Genomic DNA, 19,032 nt, shown 5'->3' with positions numbered 1-19,032 from the left:
GGACATACAGAACTCTGAGAAAAGTCTCTGGAACAACATTGGTTGAATTTGGTGAATAAAATAATATTTTGTACATAATCATGCTATTTAAAAAGACAGACTATTTTACAAATCTCTTCTAAAGAACAAACAATATAAGTCATCATAAAATGGAACATGAAGTATTACCTGAAGTGTCCGGCCCAGATCATTGGGAACATATTCAGATATTGAGTTGGGTTTAGTTTGAGGGCTGGGGGAACAGGGAGTCTGCCATGCAGGTCCCATTTAGAATTGTCCCAAAGGATACTTAGAGTAGTCCCCCTTGTTTGCAGGAGATGTATTCCAAGACCCCAGTGGATGCCTGAAACTGTCGATAGTATTATACCAAACCCTATGTATACTCTTTTTATCCTTTACATACATATGTATAATAAAGTTTAATCCACAGATGTAGCCTCTCCAGTAATTTTTGTATGTTTGAGTCCAAACCTATTCCTGAATCTGTGAAATGTCCTTTACCTGCAGTAATGGCTTGGGGTCACCAGTTTCAGGAGATCCCTTGCTGAAGTCTTACAGGTTCAGTGCTTTCTGGTACGACACATGGTCCTCAGTCAGAACATGTTTTCTGTTCATGTCTTCCACACACAAATTTAATGTCTTTCCCATCTTAACTAAGAGCTTATCACATGCTGTGGCTGTGATTTTTGTAGTTTGAGGTACGACAGCAAAGCCAGCATGAATTTATTTTTTCCTTCACAATTCTATTGATAGGAGTTTCATATTCTTACCATAGATGTTAGCAACTTCATCATACAATATTTTTTTTTCTTTTTAAGTTGAAAACTTTCCCCATTTTACTTAAAGGAAGCACTTTGCAGATTCTTTTTGGCGTATCCAAGTTGCCAACCTCACTATTTTTGGGCTTTGGGTCCATCATTAAGTAAAATAAGTGTTACTTAAACAAAAGCACTGAGATACGGTTGATCTCATAACTGAGAGAACCATTAAGTGACTAATGGGATGGGTGCATCTACAGCATGGATATGCTGGTCAAAGGGAAGAGTCACATCTCAAACAGCATTGTATGAGATTTCATCATGTTATTCAGAGTGGCCCACAATTTTAAGCTTATGAATTGTTTATTCTGGAATTTTCCATTTCATATTTTCAGACCATGGTTGACTGCATGTAACTAAGACTGCAGAAAGTAAAACCTTAGATAAGGGAAGGCTACTCTACCAGTATGGGGCTCTTAACACTTTTCCACATGGCTCTGGGTGGGGCTGAGGCCATTTAATTAAAAATTACTCCAAGGATTCATCATTTTAAGAGGAAAAAACACAAAGGATCAAATGAAGTAGTTTATCAATTAGAGTGGAAAGACAAATAGAGCAAAAAGGTATAGAAAGTTTCAAAAGGTATGGCAGAAAATATGATCAAGGTAAAGATAATTTAAAAGTCAGTCTGAACCAGTCTCTATGTCTGGCTTCCCGGGTCTGAGCTTGTAGTTAGTGTGGGAATCTGAGCTTGACACAGGGAGCTTTCTCATTGTAAACAGCTCAACTGATGTAGTAGAAAGACCCAGCCTTCAAGTTGGACAGACAGTTTGGTTTTAAAGCCTAGTTCAGCAGTTTACTCTATTTGTATTCTGCAACCTATTTAATTTACTTGAGGCTCAGGTTTTCCATTGGTGAAATGGATTTATTGTGGCGATTACAAAATTTTAAGCAAATGTCTAGCCCCACATATGTTTAAATATTTTACATGGCAACTTTTCCAAGGATGAATTGCTGAAGGAGGTTATGCCATTTTCTTTCAAAGAAAACCCTAAAATATTCTAACTTGAATACAAATTTACTTTTCAGTTTCATCAGGAACTACGCAGATAAATTAACCTCACAGGCATATACAGCTTTAGGAGCAAAACTATACGTAAAGTAAGATATTACATGAAATTTTTTTTCTCAACTTTGCATATATTTATAGAGAGATCACAGTTTATACAGAAGGTATTTTTAATACACGGTATTCTAATAGTAGGCTTAAGAGAAATAAAATCAGTCAAGTATTCTAGAGCAAAAATTGAATCTTAGCAGAATTACTCCTGGATGCCATGAAACAGTCTTTAATTTTTATGTTATCCACAATGATAAATGCATTACAGGGTCTCAAAATATATTGTTCATTCACTTAATAATAATGGCATGTTATTTTGTGTTGCTTACAGAATGGTGTATTCCACATGAATGTAGCAAAGTAGCTCCTATGTTTATAGATCTTAATTCCCTTTATTTGAGATTACATATAATTTCATCACTCCTGGCATTGTTCTCTTCTGAGGATCAGCAATAGCTGACTCCACTCCAAATGTTTGTGACATTTATACATGGCTTTTACTTATACTTTTTGTTTCAATTTTTGCCAGGATGATTGGAGGAACATGGGATAATTGTGAGAAGGTAGGCTGGGATAAGGCCTAACTGTAGATTCTTTTTCATGATTTAATTCTTCTAGGTAAGGTTATTAAAGACTGAAACACTTCACATCTTGTTTTATATCATGTTTTTACAGACTATTAAAAAATGACCTCAACAAGCACAAATACAAATAAAACAATTCATATTCATTTCCACAGGATTTATCGTAATGCTGTGTTTTTTGTTAATTTTAGCAAGATTCGTTTCAATATGGTTGATGATTACTATGTCATCTGAATAATGTTTAAAAATGGATTTCAAGTTCTGATCTCTCAAATATGTGCTATTATTTCTGGTTACAGGATTTAGAACATAAATAACCCTTACCTATTTGTTTACTATAAAAATTAGGAATGTCTTCGACAAGTATTCAGAAGGTAAAAATGACACTTTAACGTATTTGTGTATTAATTCATACAAGAAATAGCAATTGAATACAGTAGGCCCTCAATATCCATGGGTTATACATGCAGGGATTCAACCAACTATGAATCAAAAATATTTTTAAAAATAATTTGAAGAAAAATGAAAATACAGTCTAGCACCTACTTACATAGTATTTACATTATATTAGGTATTATAAGTAATCTAGAGATGATTTAAAGTATATAGGGAGAATTCCCCACAAACACTGAGGGAGACTATATTTGTTTTAAACAATGTGCTGTCTTGTGATACCATGTGGGCTATGAAAATGAAAATTCAGCATAACTTCAAAGAGTTTTTAGCAGACTGGGAAAATAAAATATGTATGAAAATAATTATTGTACTGCCAAAACCGGCAAGTACATTACGAGAGATAAAGATACATACTATTGAAATTTAAAGTAATTCTAATATCTGGGGTGATTTAGAGAAACTTCATAAAGAAGGTACCAGTACAATGAAGTCATTAAAAATATATGAATGTATGGAAACATAATCAAAATAATGGCTTTTTCAGGCAGGGCAGGGAATCTACAAAGAGCAAAGACACAGTGAAGAGAAATCTCAGGAAATGTTTGGGTAATAGAAAGAAGTTTACTTTTATTGAAATAAAGTTTTTTGTGGATGTATAGTAAAAAAAAGGTAGAAGGTTAGATTGGAGTTTCACAGATTGCTAAACTTGAACACCAGTTTATTCAGTAGAAAATAGCAAGCCATTAAAGATTGTCAAAGTGGAAAAATATGTAATCAGATCCATGCTCTAAGAATATAATTTTGACATTAGAAATTGAAGTAAAGTGGAGAGACATGGGGTTAGAAACAAGGAGAGCACTTAGGAGAGGGTTCTTGGGAATGGTTCTGTACAGTCGAGCTGCTGCTGGCAGAGGCTAAATGCCACAGAGGCTAGAGGGGAAGAATCAGCTAACCTTTGGTTATTGAATAAGTTTACGAAGGTGACCGTCAAGTGACTTAGCAGGACTGACCCTGAGAATAACTATGTAATTTTTTTAAATGGCAGATGCAGGGGAAACAGGTTTATGTGAAAGAAATAGGGACGATGACCACTTCAGACATGTTTAACTAAATATGCTATGTGAATGCATCAAGCTTGTAACATACATGAGGCACTTTGGGGTTGATCCTGGGGTTATGGGCATAATGGTGAGTGAGAGGGACTATGGAGGACTTAGCTAACCCATAGACCCCCTTTTTCATTCTCATTACACACACAGAAATTTTATAACTTTTAAAACATATCACCTAGCTGAGAAAAAAAGAAGTCTCAGGTTTCATCAATGAAAATGTGGCAATCATGTAGGTTGATACCACAGAAGCATATGGGGGTATCTATCCCAGAAAGAGTACCTAGTAGTGTAGTAATGGGATTTTAATATCTACATGGGAAAAAATTCAGTGTTCTGCTAAGGTATGAATTTGGAACTATGTCTTGGAGTCTGGCATCACCTCTTTGCCAATGCAAAGTCATTGAGATCCATGCCAGCTATTTTTATGGGTTGTGGATTTGTGACACATGAGTATTGTGGAAACCCAAATTGAGAAATTAAGGTAGAAATTTGTTCAAGGATTGATAAATTCCACAGGGTAAGGGCAGAAAGCAATCAGATTCTTTCGATAGGATCGTTTAAATAATTCAAGATGCTCATAGAATTCCTACAGAAACTAAAATTACCATGAAAAGGCACTCACAATAAAAACTATAAAGCACATGAGAAAACAAGCTAACTTAAGGAAAACAAACACAGGGGACAACAGAAAAAAACTTTAGCAGAACAGAAGGTAACAGAACAATCTGAAAAAGATTATAAGTTAACCACATGAAATGTTTATAGAGGCAAAGGAAGAACATAAGACTTAAAGTATAATAATAATAAAAAAAGATATAACATCTTTGTGGATGAGAAAAATAAAATTCAGAAGATGGATAAACTTGAAACAATTTAGCAGTCTAACAAAGTATAATAAATAGCAAAATCATGTATTTGAAATGAATCTTTAGAAAATTCACAATGCAAGCAAAAAAAAAAAAAAACAGATCTTTACAGAAAACAAAATTAGTATTTGACAGTATGAAACATTATCTCTAAATGGGAATATATTCATTAAAATACAAAAGTGAATGAATTAATTGAACAGCAGATTACATGTAGCCAAAGGGAACAGCAGATTATGTGCAGTTTAGCCTGCAATTAAGATTTGAGAAAACTATAAGAGTGAAGCCCAGAAAAATAAATTAATAGAAATTGTAAAAGTAAGGTTAGTGGAAAATGCCTAATAGAATTTCCATATGGAGTAAACAGAGAAAATAGATATGAGAAATATGTTTGAAAAGGTAGTACCTTGAGAATTTTCTAGAAATTAGGAAAAGCACTAATGTTAATATTGAAGAAGTATAGCAGATCCTGAGATAGCTAATAGTAAAATGCAGATAAGATAGAAACAGATAGAACAGTAGAGAAAAAAATAGACTACCATGAAAGAATTAGCTTGACAGTAAAATTCCTATCAGCAATAACTGAGACCAGAGACAGTAAAATAATATATTCAATGTGCCAAGATAACTGTCAACATAGAATTTTATACCTAGTCAAACTATTGCTCAAGAATGAAGATGAAATGAAACCATTTGCTGACAAAACAGTCTGCAACATCTACCAGACTCTTGCTGAAAGAACTACTACGTATTCACTTAAGTCAAAAACATTGAACCAGAAATAAGGAATAAGATGAAAAAAAATAAATGGAGCAATTGCAGCTTCAGAAAAGTAGAAATCATTTGGAACGGGTCTGGGTAAAACTTAACCACCAGGCAATCAAAGCTGAATGAAAATATTATGGCATAGTTGTGAGGAAATTCCTGAGATTAGTTAGATACGGTCAGGTCCATGTAATATAACTTTTTACACAAAGGAATCAGTAGAGCAATCCAGGTGATGCAGTATTGCTAATAGTTGAGTGATTTTCAATGTTGGCAGTATAATAGAACTTTAAAAATTATATAAAATAATATCTTGGTGGTTGGATTTCATCCACTAGGTTTCTGGTTTAATTGTTTTGGAACATATCCTAAGCATCAGTGTTTATTTTTTTAAAGCACCAAGGTGATTCTGTGCAGCCAAGGTTGAGAACCACGGTAATAGATTGTTAGAGAAGAGCAGAAGTCCAGAAGCTGGCTTTGGCCGCTTGTCAAAGAAGAGAATTCAGTTCATATTCATGATGGTAGAGGCCTTTTCTCACTCAGGAAAAGCAGCTTGACTTCTTTAGAAAGGGTTGACAACCTTTTTCTGTAAAGTTCCAGACAATAACATTTTAGGTGTTGTGGGTCAGATGATTTCTGTTGCAACTGCTCAACTCTGCTGTAGTGTAAAAGCAGCCATAAATAAGTATGCAAACAGATGGGCATGGCTGTATTCTAATACAACTTTATTATTAAAAGAGTAATAGGCAGGATTTGGTCTCTGGGCCTTAGTGTACCAACCTCTGCTTTAGAATGTTAAAGTATACAGTTAAGGGAACATAGTTGAGAACTATCACATTAGCCTTGGAGAAAGTAGCCGCATGTGTGACTAGATCAAAACAGTGTTCCCTCACAAGATAGGGAAGAGCATATGAACATGAAATGAGACAGAGTGTGAAGATCTCAGAAACACAGGCATGGAAATGTCCTGGAGGGAAAGTGTGAATAAATAAAAATGCCCACATAAAGAGTTAAGGTTCTGTCAATAAAGTGGTAGCTGTGGCCAAATAATAATTTGAAAATGCAGGAGAGGTTTGTTTTGTTTTGCATTTATGTTTGCTTTTCACATTTAGAAGGAGAACATGTAAATAAATACCTTGGATTTTCTATTTACTCACAACTAGATGTTTTGGGTTCAAAAATCAATGTATTTATATATTAGCATGTTATTGTAATCATTACATTTGTATTAAAACTTTTTCTCCTTTTCCATCCTTAGCCACCTTCTCCAGTGTTATGTTCATTTAAGAACATTTTATTTTCACACATCTTGATTAAATGTACAGATTATCTAAAGCATAAACTTAGATTATAGTGATTGGAATAACGGAGGGATGAGCTTCCTGTCTGGCATAACTTTCCAATTTTACTTGAATTTATCCTCTTTTATCCTTTTCTATCCCTCATAACTGCTTGAATGGCTTATAAAACTACTTAATACTAAAACATATTTTAATTGACATTTTAACACTTCTATAATTTCTGTAACCTAATTTGGTTACATCTTAGAGTCAATAGCTATGTACTGAATCATTGAATATGTATTTTATTTTTCTACTCTAAAGACTGTTAGGAATTTCATAGTGCATCTTCAAATCAATAGCATATTAGAATTAAGGAAATAGGATATTTCTTTTGTTTTTGCCTCTACCTTTTCTTTGGCATCTGCTTCCACTGCCCCCACAGAGTTATATTTCTGGGAAACAAATCTGATCTTGCCACTACCTTACGTAATAATTTTCAGTGCCTCAAAACAATTTTGAGTGATCTCAAAGTCCAGACAACTTGGAATGGCGTTCAAAGGCTTTGCTTTCTAAACCCTTTCATATTGTGACCCCCATATTCGATCTCCAGCCTCATTTCCCACCATCCGTCTCCCTTTTATGCAGCTTGCTTCATTCGTTCCTAAATATCATACTCGTTATGCATTATTTCAATGCAAGAATTGTAAATGTCTCTGAAGTAAGTTTAATAAAATGGGATTGATGTTGAGCTGGAAATAGCTAAAGCAGACTTTTCCTAAAGCTTAATTATTTAAGATTGAAATGGATGTTTGTCTTTGCAGGAAATGCTTGACTTTTTAATGTTAGAATGAGTTACAAAAGAAGCTTATAGAATATCTTTATTCTGAGCCTTCTAAACACACTAGACACTCTTCTGTTTGGAATGATTTAGGTAAACCCATGAGAGAGAGAGAAAAAATGAACTCTGAGGCTATGCCCAGTTCCAAGACCTTTGGATGATTAATGGCTGTATCTAAATGAGGCCAAAATATCCAGATGGGAGTAAGAAGAAAAATTCAGTTAGTTTACTACATGGTCTCCTTGTATGTTTCCAAAGATCCAGATATTTAACAGTTGAGTGTATGTAATTATTTAAATAAAACCATATATTTCACTGGTATTTTCTGCTTTGACTGTTATATGTTGCTATGGTATGAATAACTTTACCAGATAATCACTTACTATTTATCCCCATCTGTCATCAAAAACACGTATCAAATTGTAATTATTATAGAAAGATAAAAATGTGAGCTGATTGAAAATGCTTCAAACTTTATTTGGTTTGGTCTAATGATAAAATAATAATAAAGTAATAGTGCAAAATAAATTTTCTTGATGCAGTTTCAGCTAATTCTTAATTTTTATAAAATGGAAATGGCTTATTTACCATATGCATATTTATAAGGCTGTATTTTTAATTTAGGTATGTGTCTTGTGCTCTGGGCTGTCCATATGAAGGAAGTATTACACCGCAAAAAGTGACAGAAGTAAGCTACATCTCCAGCTTTTTTGGTTTATGGTAATATATATTATTTTTAAAAGGGGGCTTTCTTAATATTTATTGAATCTGCATAGCATGAAGCCATGGATTAAGAGGTGAACCCTGAAGACATATTTGATCACTTAACTAATAGTTGCATTTTAACAGTGAAGTCCTGTACATTGGCTATAACTTTTCAACGTTAAGGGACAGTTGAGTCCTATAATTTGGGTGCTCAAAGGTGGAAGGAATAAAAATATATATTTTGTTTTTTTGTGGCTATAACATAGTAAGTGGCCTTTCCAATCTCCATCAGAATGTCAGGGCAGTTTTTGGAGAAACACTTAAACTTTCCTTGGTTGCTTAGGCAGCATCCCTGTTTTTCTCCTGCATACTTTGGCCCGTTATATCAGAATATACACTACTTTTGTGTTTTTGTCCTTTTGTGATCCTGTAGATCTTACTGCTGTGATTAAGTTGCTGTTATTCCAGAACAATTTTACAGCAATAGATTAAAGTCATTAAGGCCCTGATTACTGAAGTTTATTTTCTTCCTGTCTTTTATTATTTATTTATACCAATGAATACAAAATGCACTGTCTTTGAGATTATATTAGATTGCCTCAGAAATTTATTTGTATATAAAGTATATTAATGTAGACCTGTTTTTAAGGTTAATTTTGACAAATTTAGTAATTTTTGAAAAATTTGGCACCAAAGCAGTGAAGATGGCCTTATAAGAAAATCCAAATTTAGGCAGGATAAACTTTCAGTTTAGCTAAAGCTGTTCCTCTTTTGTGCTTTCATTTGAACTTTTGGAATCTACTGCAGATTTTTCAAATGAAACATATCCTTTTATCTATTATTTACACAAGACCCTTGCACACAGAGGCACATATACTATAAAATAACACAATTCAGATTTTTTAGGTTTTTCACTTGCATGGGACCCTTCCAAGGCTGTCATTAATTTGCATTCACCATTGTATATATATTTTTTAAGAATACCTCCAAAGGGCATAACTTCAGGCTGGCCCCACAAAACCTGGATCCACCTTTGCTTACCAGCAGACTTGCTTTCTTCCTTTTGCTGTGCACCACATAGGAATGAACCACACACACCTTGGGTGAGGATCTCCATTTCTGTACCCGAACGCCTAAGGTGCTACTGCAGAGTCATGTAACAGGAATAATTCAGGACCAGAAACTTTAAAGGGGCCTTTTGTGATTCTAATACATTTTGTGCTTAACTCTCTTCTCTCTGAAATTACTACTTCAAACTGTGATTACTCTCTTCAGGCCTCTGGTCCTTCCCCTCATTGTCTCCCTCCTCAGTTTTTGCTTTATCATTACACTGTCCTTTGCATTTAGCTTTTTCCCTACCTGGAATGTTCTTTGCATTTTGTATGTCAGCTGCCTGGAAGCCATTAACATTTGCATTTGATATTCTTCCTAGAACACTCTTCTCAGATCCTTCCTTCTCACCCTCTTCAACGAGTTAGTAAGCACTTTATAATAAAGCTTACTTTTTTTCAAGTTGTCACATAGGTCCTAAGCTTGACAGATCCAGGTCAATTTCCTTTACTACATGCTCTTAGAATCCTGTTTCTTTGTTTGAAAATTCTTATTTTTAGCTAGTATTTATTTATTCCTCAGTAGGGTTGACTAAGATCTATCCTCACTTGACTTCAGGATCTGTAATAACATGAGCCATGTCAATATTCATTTCCCCATTATATCCTGGGACCTAGCACAGCACCTGCCATAAAATAGGTATTGAAGAAATGCATATTAAATGAATGAGCGAATCAGTATCATGTGCCAGATTGTGTGTCAAATGGCTTTTATAAATTCTCATTTCACTTTTACAACCAAACACATCATTATTAAAATTGTTTTTATATATTTTTTTTAAGAACAAAGTAACCAAGGCTTAGAAAATATGCTAAAAGAAGGTGTTTTGTTGTCTGTATTCTAAAGATTAGGGATTGAGGCTTAAATAGACTAATCTTCTGCCCAGTGTCACATGATTAGGATGTGTGGGAGCTGAGATTTAAATTCAGACCTCTCTGATTCCAGAACCCATGTCTTTGTCAAAATACCATGCTGCCTTTATGCATTCATATTGCTCTTTGAAAGTAACATTATTCAGCTTCAAGAGATCTTGCAATTTACCTCAAAGTATATATATTTATAAGCCAGATAAATTAGGCCAGAAATATTAAATGACTCTACCATTTGCAAAGCTACTTAGTGAAAGAGCTGAACTTAATATAGTTGATCCATGAACAGTTTGGAGGTTAGGGACACCACACTCCACATGCACAGTAAAAAATCTAGGTATAACTTTTGCTCCCAAAACTTAACTACTAATAGCTTACTGTTGAGTGGGAGCCTTTTAGATAATGTAACCCACCAATTAACACATATTTTGATTTTTGTTATCTTGAAATGGTGGGCAAATGTAGCTGGAGACCTCAATCTGTGGTGCGTATTGAGCAATTCAGCTTTCTCTCATGTCATGACTTTTTTCTGCTTCTTGGGAGCACTTCCAGCATCACTAGTTGCACTTCCTATGAGTTCATTGGTGTTATTTAAGGTTTATGGTATTGCACTAAATATAATGAAAAACACATAAGAACTGCAAGAGATCACTTTGTGCTGCGATATGCAATTTACGGGAAAGATGAACTGTTCATACAGAGATGATTAGCATCACCAGGATTTTAAGTGGATACCCTCACTGGAGCTCACTGGAATAGCAACAGGAGGTGGCTACAAAATTATTACAGTAGTTCAGTATGTACTATAATTAATTTTATGCAGTTATGATTTAGTACTGAATCATTACATGCACATTTCTCTTGAATGAGAATGGCACTATCTACAGTCTGTTTGTGCGCTGAGTTTTGATAAATTTTAACCTTCTAAAATACATTTGTATTATTTTATAGTAAATGAGAAAAATAGATTCGTATTAACACATATTTTATATAGTCATGGCATACCTTTTTCTTTTTTGACATTTCTATGCTATGGGATTTGTCTGCAAGTTTTTTCAAATTGTTGAAAATCTCCGAAAAAAAATTTAATTTAGTTATTTTTTAAAAAATCACGTACAAGTGGATCCATAGAGTTCAAACTTGTGTAGTTTAAGGGTCAGCTGTATATATATATAGTGAAATATTTGTAAATTTCACATTTTTTAGGGCAATGAAGATCTCTTATTACTATTTTGACCCCTAAACTAATAGCTTGAGAAATACTACTTCCAAAGTAGATCTGTAATGCTTTGGTTTGATTGTAGTGTTGAGAAACATACGCCTCCCATAATTGACATTGTAGCTTATAATTTCATAGTAGAACAAATAGCTGGATAAAAAGATAGGTAGATATGACTCTAAGGCAAACTTGAATATTAGAAAAAGATAATTGCAATAATCTCAAAGACTTATATAATGTTTAGAATATCATAAGCAAAGAAAAAGGACCAGAAAATACATTATATATTTTTCATGGACATTACTGGTTTTAGTTGTAATTTTTACCTTTAGATGATGTTAGTTGTGGCACAAGAGGGTTTGAGTCTCTTCATTTCCATTATTTTACTAGCACTTCACCTTTATCAACAGGTGTCTAAGAGATTGTACGGCATGGGTTGTTATGAGATCTCTCTAGGAGACACAATTGGAGTGGGAACTCCAGGGAGTATGAAAAGAATGCTGGAAAGTGTGATGAAAGAAATCCCACCAGGTGCTCTTGCTGTTCACTGTCATGACACATACGGACAAGCCTTAGCAAATATCCTTACGGCCCTTCAGGTATTTTGTACTCTTTGTGTGTTACGTGTGTGCATAGGGTGTTCATCTTTATCTGTAATATAAACATACTGAGAGCTGTATTGTTACAATTTTCATAAAATGTTATGAATCTAATTTTAACCAGTGTCTGCACATGATAGGCACTTGGGAAATATTTGTCAATTTCACATTTTTTTGGGGCAATGAAGATCTCTTATTACCGTTAGTTTGATTTGATAAAATCTGTAATCTGTTCTTTTGAAAAGTATTAATCTTAGCAGAGTTATGTCTGCTTGTTTCTCTTCCCATATTCTATCAACCATAACATTCAGTAGACTGAAATACGATGGCATTTTGAGCAGCGCAAAACACAAAAATAGTAGATTATCATAATCATGAAACTAATGCTTTCTTTGGTGATTTCATGCTCTATGATGGGAAGATCTGGTGCTGAAATATAGTATATTTTGCTTAAAATGTTTTCTTGAGGTTGGCAAGCTTACTTTTGACAGAACTTATGTCTTTTAATCAACTATATTCCATTATATGATAAAGTGAAGAGATCTAGAAAGTTGGAAGATTATGAATTGCTTATTATACTCTGTTATTTTAAATGTATTCATTTGAAAGCATAGCTGTAAGTAGCATTAAACGAGTATTATTTTAAAATTAATGTCAGTTTCTTAAATGCAGCTAAAAATGATTCGTTTGATATTCTCAGAATCCAAGATTTTGACAATCAGAGATAAGACTATATAAAAGCTTTCTGGTTGGAGGCTGAAAACCAATATGTAAACTTAGTATCACAGTCCTAAAGTATACAGTTGCTTGGCAGAAGTTAAAAAACAATGGGAAGATCAAGTTCCACAAGGGCTTATTTTGACTTTGTAACATATGTGTACAAATCCTTATTTATCCTCTGGCAGCAAGAAAAGAACGTTCTATTGAATCACAGAAAAGAGAAAATGTTATTCCATGGTCTTTGGGGCATGGGAATTTTTGCAATTTTCCTTCCCTAGGTATTCTAGTTTCTGAAACAATAGAAAACTAGGCAGCACTTCAGTATCCTGTGTTCAGCTGCAACTGGAAGTTATTGTTTCTGAAGGGCTGTTTCTCTCTCTCTCATTTCTCTGTATGAATATATCTTCTATATTTTAACACTTTGAGTAATCATTTATTTGTGTAGCATATTTATTATAGAATGAATGACAGTTTAGGTCTTCAGGATAAAGGGCTATAGAACAAGATCTGGGACCCCAAACTTCTGCTTCTGGACTATGTCTGCCTCTTGAAAATGCCCAAGTAACAAAACATCGCTAATACCCCAATGCGGTTTTAATGGTTAAGGAAGGCCTATCTGAAGAAGTAATTGTTGCAATCATATCTAAAGAATAAGAAGGGGCCAGGCTCGGTGGCTCACGCCTGTAATCCCAGCACTTTGGGAGGCTGAGGCGGGCGGATCACGACGAGGTCAGGAGATCAAGACCATCCTGGCTAACACGGAGAAACCCCGTCTCTACTAAAAAAAATACAAAAAAATTAGCCGGGCGTGGTGGTGGGCGCCTGTAGTCCCAGCTACTTGGGAGGCTGAGGCAGGAGAACGGCGTGAACCTGGGAGGCGGAGCTTGCAGTGAGCCGAGATCGTACCACTGCACTCCAGCCTGGGCGACAGAGCAAGACTCCTTCTCAAAAAAAAAAAAAAAAAAAAAAAAGAGAAGGAACTAATCCTAAAATGGTGTGTATGTGTTGTAGTGTGTGTGTGCACGTGTGTGAAAAGAATGTTTTAAGCTGATGAAACATCGTTTGAGCAAAAGTCCTTGGAGGAGGAGAGGATTATGTCCCAGTAATTAAAAGAAGACTAATGTATTCAGATAAGCTAAGGTTTATGAAATTTGCTAAATTGGTTGAATTGCATTGTCTCTATATTCTGAGAGATTCGGACTGAAATTCTGGGCCATTTTTCCATCTTATAGCAGCCATACAGGGGACAGGAAACAACGTTGGGCCGAAGCAAGATGAGGAACATTAATGAGAACATATGTAAGGACAGGACTCCCCAAAAGACCACACCCCCAGTCAAAGGGTGAATCAGCAAAAGATCCATCCCATAAAGGGAGAGAGCAAGCATATTCATGTCTCATGGTCTCAGCTATGAGTGGAGGAGAAATAGGATGTATCTCTTTATACTACACAACGTTTTGTGGGTTTAGGGTTCAAGTTCACATACCTGCAGAACTGGAAAGACCTAAGCAGATGAGATATTTTCAAATACTTATGGGTTAGTAGCACTGCAAGTGCCAGAAGAATATTCTTATAAAATATACATTATTAATATATACATATATTGTAATGTATTTTTATATGTTAATATATAATATATAAATATATTTTTTAAGGAACATATCTTTGGCCTACGCTAAACTATTTGAGATCTGTGTGTTTCTGTGCACGTGTGTGTGTGTGTGAGGGGAGAGATCGATACTGTACCCCTCAGTGGCTCCTGTGATACTAGAATGTCTGTCTAATTGTCAGGATCTGAGGATCTGTGTTTTCTGGTTTTCTACCATGTGCAGAAGCTCTGTTGTGTGCCTGGGACTCTGGGGCAGAAGGGAGGGAAGGGGGCTAGGAAAGCAATAGTATACTCTGTGTTACATTGCCCCAGGGCTTAATTTATAGCCACAGTGTAAATACATGGATAAGAGAGTAAAAGTGGTTTGCATGATAAGCAACATGATATGAGGCCAGAGAAGCTACTATAAATGAGTGACTGAGAAAATGTTCAAAAAGCAGAGATGTAGAGCTTTCTGTCTTTTCCTCCATCAGCTGGCATAGAGTTTGATAACGCACTGACATCATAAGAAAGACATATACACAACTGCTTTCTTGAAACTGTATGTAACTGAGACAGTGTTCAAATGTTTTGAAACTTTTATGTTTATGAAAGACAGCCACATGTGGTACTGGAATGCACTGCAAACACACGTGGACTGGTCCTGAGTGGCGCTGAGTGAGGTGTTCACCAGTGCTCTCTTCTTACCCCTCTTCCAACAACAACAAAAACACAATAAGCAGGTTTAACTTTAGAGGAGAAGAAGAAAATATATTGAAGAAAACTGTCAGTGTTTGAATAGAAGGAGAATCAGAGAAAATCTGACTTCATTATGAACAGGGCCAACCTTGGCTTCAGGAAGCAGAGGCCATACTTCATTTTTAAAAAATGGAATCTTTGAAGTGGCTTCTAGTAAGATTGGTGGTGGATGTGGACTAGATATCGTTTGCTTTAATTTAGGGGTGCAGAAACAGTTTACAGTGCTTCAGACTGGAAGTTAATATTAAGGCAAGGAGACATGTAATAAGTGGAAACTTGGCCACAATGGTAGGAAACAAATGAAAGTTATAAATGGAACGTCCCCCTCAGTCTGGAAAGCACACACTAATAGTGTAGTAGAGGGATCTGAGGGATCTTTGTTGGGTTCCTGGGTTTTATTGTTTTTTTTATTACTTAAATATATGATTTATGGGACCAGAGATGGTTGTATGGAATTCAAGAATAATTATCATATTATTTGATATAGAGAAATTATTCTGAGCATGTCGATCCCAGTGTGGGATATTTATAATCCCTCAAAACCAAAAGAGCAAGAAAATGAGGTGACAAAACGTACAGCATTTTAGTAATGGAAGAAACGGATGTGGCCCAATAAACTTATCTGAATTTTTAATGTAAAAATTTAGCTTCACCCTTCTGCCAAGTACCTAAGTAAAAGGCCAGTTAACAAACTGTTTAATCTAATTAATTTCCCAGCCTCTATTTTTCTCCACTGAAATGAGGAAACAAATGAGATCCAATACTGAAATAACAGCTACACATTGATTGGTAGCACAAAGACAAAGAACAGGCAATATTTACATTTCTTTTTCTGAAGTACTATGTGCCCTTTTTTCTCTTAAGCTTAATAAACTTTAATGTGCCTTTTCTCATAATGTTTTTCATATGTTTACTATTCTCTTTTAGAAAGACCAAATTATTTACCTAATTTTTACATCAAAAGCTTTCAGTTTTTAGATTGACTCTTTTTTTTTATTATACTTTAAGTTTTAGAGTACATGTGCACAACGTGCAGGTTAGTTACATATGTACACATGTGCTATGTTGGTGTGCTGCTTAATAAACCATGTTTAAAAGCTACCAAATAGCAAATCTTTCTTCATATAATTTGTTTTTGAGTTTCTCAAGAAGAAATTTTTTAAATTCCCATTACTAGCCAGATAAACCTCTTTGTTTCTCAGTTCTATATTTGTAAGAATGGATGATGTAATGGTGTCTACTTCCCTGAGTTGTGCAAAACTGAGATGAGATACAGAATTTCTAGAATGATGCCTTGATAACAATACATGTGGTTGGACTGTTGGATTTTCAAGTGTGTATAACCAAGGCTCCTGAGCCACAGAAGTCTGAATGAACAAAGATGAACAAAGTGCCGTTATATATGTTTTTTACAAGTGGTTGGATTGTTTATATCAGTGGTAAAAAAAAATGGGTATACATTTTAATACTTCTATTTGCTTTAGTTCATCTCCAACATCTTTTTATTAATATAAGCATCTCTCTGATTTTGGCAATAGGTGATCAATTAGTTTTTGTCTTTAGGGATAATATAATCTTCATCTATTTCTAGATATCCACAGGTAATATGGATAGTTGGAAAAAGCTGTTTCTGAGCTACAGGAAATTTTAAACTGACATTCATTTAATCAACATTTAAAAATAACACATACAAAAGTTCTGATTCTACTGTAATAAGCTAAAAATGAAAGTGGTTAATCTCCATGCAACAGACTATACTTAGATCACAAACTTCAAGCTCACCAAGAAAGTAAACATGTCTAAACCCACCCTGCCACTCCCACAGCATTTCATCCATGCTGATCAAATGGGCAAGTAGTAGAAAAATTGATTGTCAATGTGTTTCCTGAGTCAGAAAAGTAAAAAAGAATGAACACTGGATTCATCAGTAGAAGGGTTTTTTGTTTGTTGATTTTCTTTTTAATCACAGTTTAACAGTTTTTTGTTTGTTGTTGTTGTGTTTTGTAAATCATTGTTTCCATGCTTACATCAGCACCATTAATTTATGTTGGTTGATACTCTAGGATAAAAGGGTAGGCACAGGGAATAATATACATTGTGATCTCCATTCTCACAAGTCACAGCTCACTGGACCAAGGAAACTCTTTAACACGTATCTGATAGTTAGAACATCTTTTTTGGGATCCAGAGGCTGAAAAGGTCATAGGCAGAGTCTTCGAGTGCAGATATACACAGACAAGTAAAGTCGAGGCTCATGAAACTGAGAGATTACAGGACGGAGAATATGGCTGGTAGCTTTTCACTTTCCATGGGGCCAAGTGTTATGGTTTTCTGCTTCATTTTCTTGAAATTCTCCAGTGTCCTCCTAATGGGTATTTCAATTTTTTCACTGACTTTTCCATTATCTACAGAATACGATATTAGGATAATTGCATTTCCTCATATGCAAAAGAATTCTGTTACACTAGAAGATAAATCAAAGTATATGCTCATACCCTTTATATGAAAATTTCTTAGATTCAAAACAAATATAGTTAATCAAAATATTTTGTTTGCTTTTCTTGGCAATTTTAATTAAACTAGTGTGATTATAGTAATTCCAAAAATTAAAGATATGGATGTTTCTTTGTTTTTATCACTAATTGCACCTAGTATGACATTAATCCTAGGTTTCAGCTGTTATTTTATTTCCTTCAGACATAATATTGCAAGTTTAAAATCAGTACAACTCATTATGGTTAATTTTTACCTTTTAAAAATAAATATTCTTAATTTTAAAATGATTTTTTCTTGCTGTTATCACCTTCGAGAAAAGAAAGCCTTATCTATTAATACTATTAGTTTCTTCTCAGTCTAATATTTCTTCTTTTGGGGGCTTAAATTTGGCTTTTATAGTATAGTAAGAATTGAGGCCAGAAAATGATACGATTCTTCCCTTGGCATAAGAGATGGAAATTTCAAAACCCATTACCTTTTTGATCACCTCTTACCCATTCTGTAAATGTCTCATCTTATTAATCTTGTTTTCAATATCTTGTTTTTAACCAAATACTTGTCGCATACTTCTTAACACATATGGCCTTAATTTGGAAATTTTCTTGTTACGCCATGGTATTTGCATAAAACACATTAAGCTTTTTATTTTTAAAACTTCTTTTCATGTTCATTTTCAATTTTTTCTCACTTGAAAGTTCATATTTACAAGGAAATTTTATGCACATACATTCTTGCCCCTGAATATAATGTAACACAGACTTTTCCTTTGGAACATTGGGTTGAATTGGCCAGTGTTGTATTGAACATAAACTATTATCACATGACTGTTTTTTTAGCTTAATGTAATATAACCAGTTAATGGTTATATGCCCAGCCCTTAGACACACCACCCCCAAAACACACAATTAGAAGCACTGATAACTCCAATAGCCCAAATTCAGGAATCTCTTAGCTTTTTAGTTGAACAACTTTCTCATATATTGCCAAAATATTTCTAACTCTGGGTTTAGACTAAATAGAAGTAATATATATTGTTAGATCACAGTGGCTCATTCTTATAAAATTACTTCTCAGTTTAGAATACCAGACTTATTTAATAGTATCGGTGAAGGTTAGGTTAAAGAATGAAAGCCAATGGAATGGAGGATGTGGAGAATTTAATAATCTTAAGTCAAACAGTTGGAACCCTCTTCTAGAAGTGACAGGTTTTTTTCCATTTACTTAAAATCTCTCTTCAATAGAGAG

The 19,032-nt window shown here is 34.4% G+C and overlaps 1 protein-coding gene across 5 annotated transcripts in view; it reads left to right on the top strand.

Moving 5' to 3' along the window:
• Positions 1–19,032, top strand: part of HMGCLL1 (3-hydroxy-3-methylglutaryl-CoA lyase like 1) — a 146,908-nt gene that overhangs the window by 71,482 nt on the left and 56,394 nt on the right. For all 5 annotated transcript variants that reach the window (XM_055389824.2, XM_055389829.2, XM_055389823.2 and 2 more), the window contains 2 exons: positions 8,347–8,410; positions 12,036–12,224. In XM_055389824.2, coding sequence (XP_055245799.1) covers positions 8,347–8,410; positions 12,036–12,224 — 253 coding nt within the window. The remainder of the gene's footprint in view (positions 1–8,346; positions 8,411–12,035; positions 12,225–19,032) is intronic.

The sequence above is a fragment of the Gorilla gorilla genome, chromosome 5 (assembly GCF_029281585.2).
Source record: "Gorilla gorilla gorilla isolate KB3781 chromosome 5, NHGRI_mGorGor1-v2.1_pri, whole genome shotgun sequence".
Lineage (NCBI taxonomy): Eukaryota > Metazoa > Chordata > Mammalia > Primates > Hominidae > Gorilla > Gorilla gorilla.
The sequence above is the reverse complement of the archived record's forward strand: the minus strand, read 5'-3'. Positions and strand labels throughout refer to the sequence as shown.